Source organism: Egretta garzetta, unplaced genomic scaffold, assembly GCF_000687185.1.
Source record: "Egretta garzetta isolate BGI_Z169 unplaced genomic scaffold, ASM68718v1 scaffold101, whole genome shotgun sequence".
NCBI classification, from domain to species: domain Eukaryota; kingdom Metazoa; phylum Chordata; class Aves; order Pelecaniformes; family Ardeidae; genus Egretta; species Egretta garzetta.
Window position 1 is genome coordinate 1555325 of NW_009258666.1, and position 1325 is coordinate 1556649.

Here is a 1325-nt window from a genome sequence, read left to right on the forward strand (position 1 = left end):
GATGGTGGGGACTGTGATCATGATGAGGATGAACCAAGATGGGCTGACGCCCCAGCAGCGTGTTGACAAGATCTTCACAAAGATGGACAAGGACAAGGACGACCAGATCTCCCTGGAGGAGTTCAAGGAGGCAGCGAAGAGCGACCCCTCCATCGTCCTCCTCCTGCAGTGCGACATGCAGAAATAGAGCCCTGGGGGCTCATCACTGGACTGGCTGCAGCCAACTTCTGCTCCTCGTGATGGTTTCCATCCCCATTTTCTGCTGAGTTTCCCCTGTGCCCACTTGGCCCCAGGTGTGAGCCACGCTCCATCCCTCCCACCACCCATCCACCTCTGCTCCCGGCTGCATCCTGGGCAGCCCACAGTCCATGGGCGGCAGCTCTCTCTCAGTGGGTAGAGCCTTCTCTGGGTATTGCTGGCTTGAGGTTACCCCCAAATCAGCCCTCTCCCATCCTGGAGCTGGACTCCCTGCACCCAGTGGTGAGCATCCTGGCTCCCCCAGGGCCAACTGTTCCCATGTCCCTGCTGCTTTCTCCCTGCTTCCACCACTGCTCTGCCTGACCCATTCCCCCATCATAACTGAAAGCAGCTCTTTCTCCTTTCTGCTGATCCCTCCCTCAATGCTTGTGATGCTTCCAGGGAAGCTTGAAAAGTCCCAAGTCCTGGCCCTGGTCTCTCCTTCACTGGCAATTCCCTGCAAGGCTGCCTGGAGGGACCAGGGCTGGCCCCAGGGAGCTGGGGAGCTCGGGCAGGGTGCTGCACCCTCCCTGAGGTCTTGCTGCCTTGACTCCCTCTGCCCGGCTTTAGCTCTTCCACCTCTGCTTTTGCTGCTGGGAAAGGTCATGGTTGGCCAGGGGACTTTAGGGAGAGCAAAAGCGTCCAAGGCCACCCCTGGATGTAGCCAGTGCCTGATACCAGAAGCCACCTTCTACCCCATCACCAGTGTGAGCTGGCAGAGCAAGTGGGTGACCTCCACAACTGCCCCAGCTGCACCTTGGATGCTTTGTGGACTTTCTGGCCTTCCTGGGTATTGAGGTGATGCCTGGGGTCTCAAACTGAAGGCAGGGGCTGCCCAACTCTTCCACAGGGTGTCCTGGGGTGAGGTTGGGAGTGTGGGTGTTGAAGGCATCTCCTAGTGCTGCTCCTGGTGTGTGGTGCTACTGTGGGGGACCAGTGGGTCCTGGATTGGGGCTGTGGAGAGGTGTGGATGGGTCCTGTACCTGCTGAGCCTCCTGGCAAGGCTCTGAGGCCACAAGAAACATGTCTTCCTCCTTGCTCCCCCCATCCCAGCCTGCTGCCTCTGTCCATCCTGCCGTGGGGCAGGA

The 1325-nt window shown here is 59.5% G+C and overlaps 1 protein-coding gene across 2 annotated transcripts in view; it reads left to right on the forward strand.

Moving 5' to 3' along the window:
* HPCAL4 (hippocalcin like 4) overlaps window positions 1-187 on the forward strand; it is a 946-nt gene extending 759 nt beyond the window's left edge. For both annotated transcript variants that reach the window (XM_009648516.1, XM_009648515.1), the window contains one exon: window positions 1-187. This exon ends at the window's left edge or, in 1 of these variants, runs on beyond it. In XM_009648516.1, the coding sequence (XP_009646811.1) occupies window positions 1-187 (187 nt within the window).
* The last annotated feature ends 1138 nt before the right edge of the window (window positions 188-1325 follow it).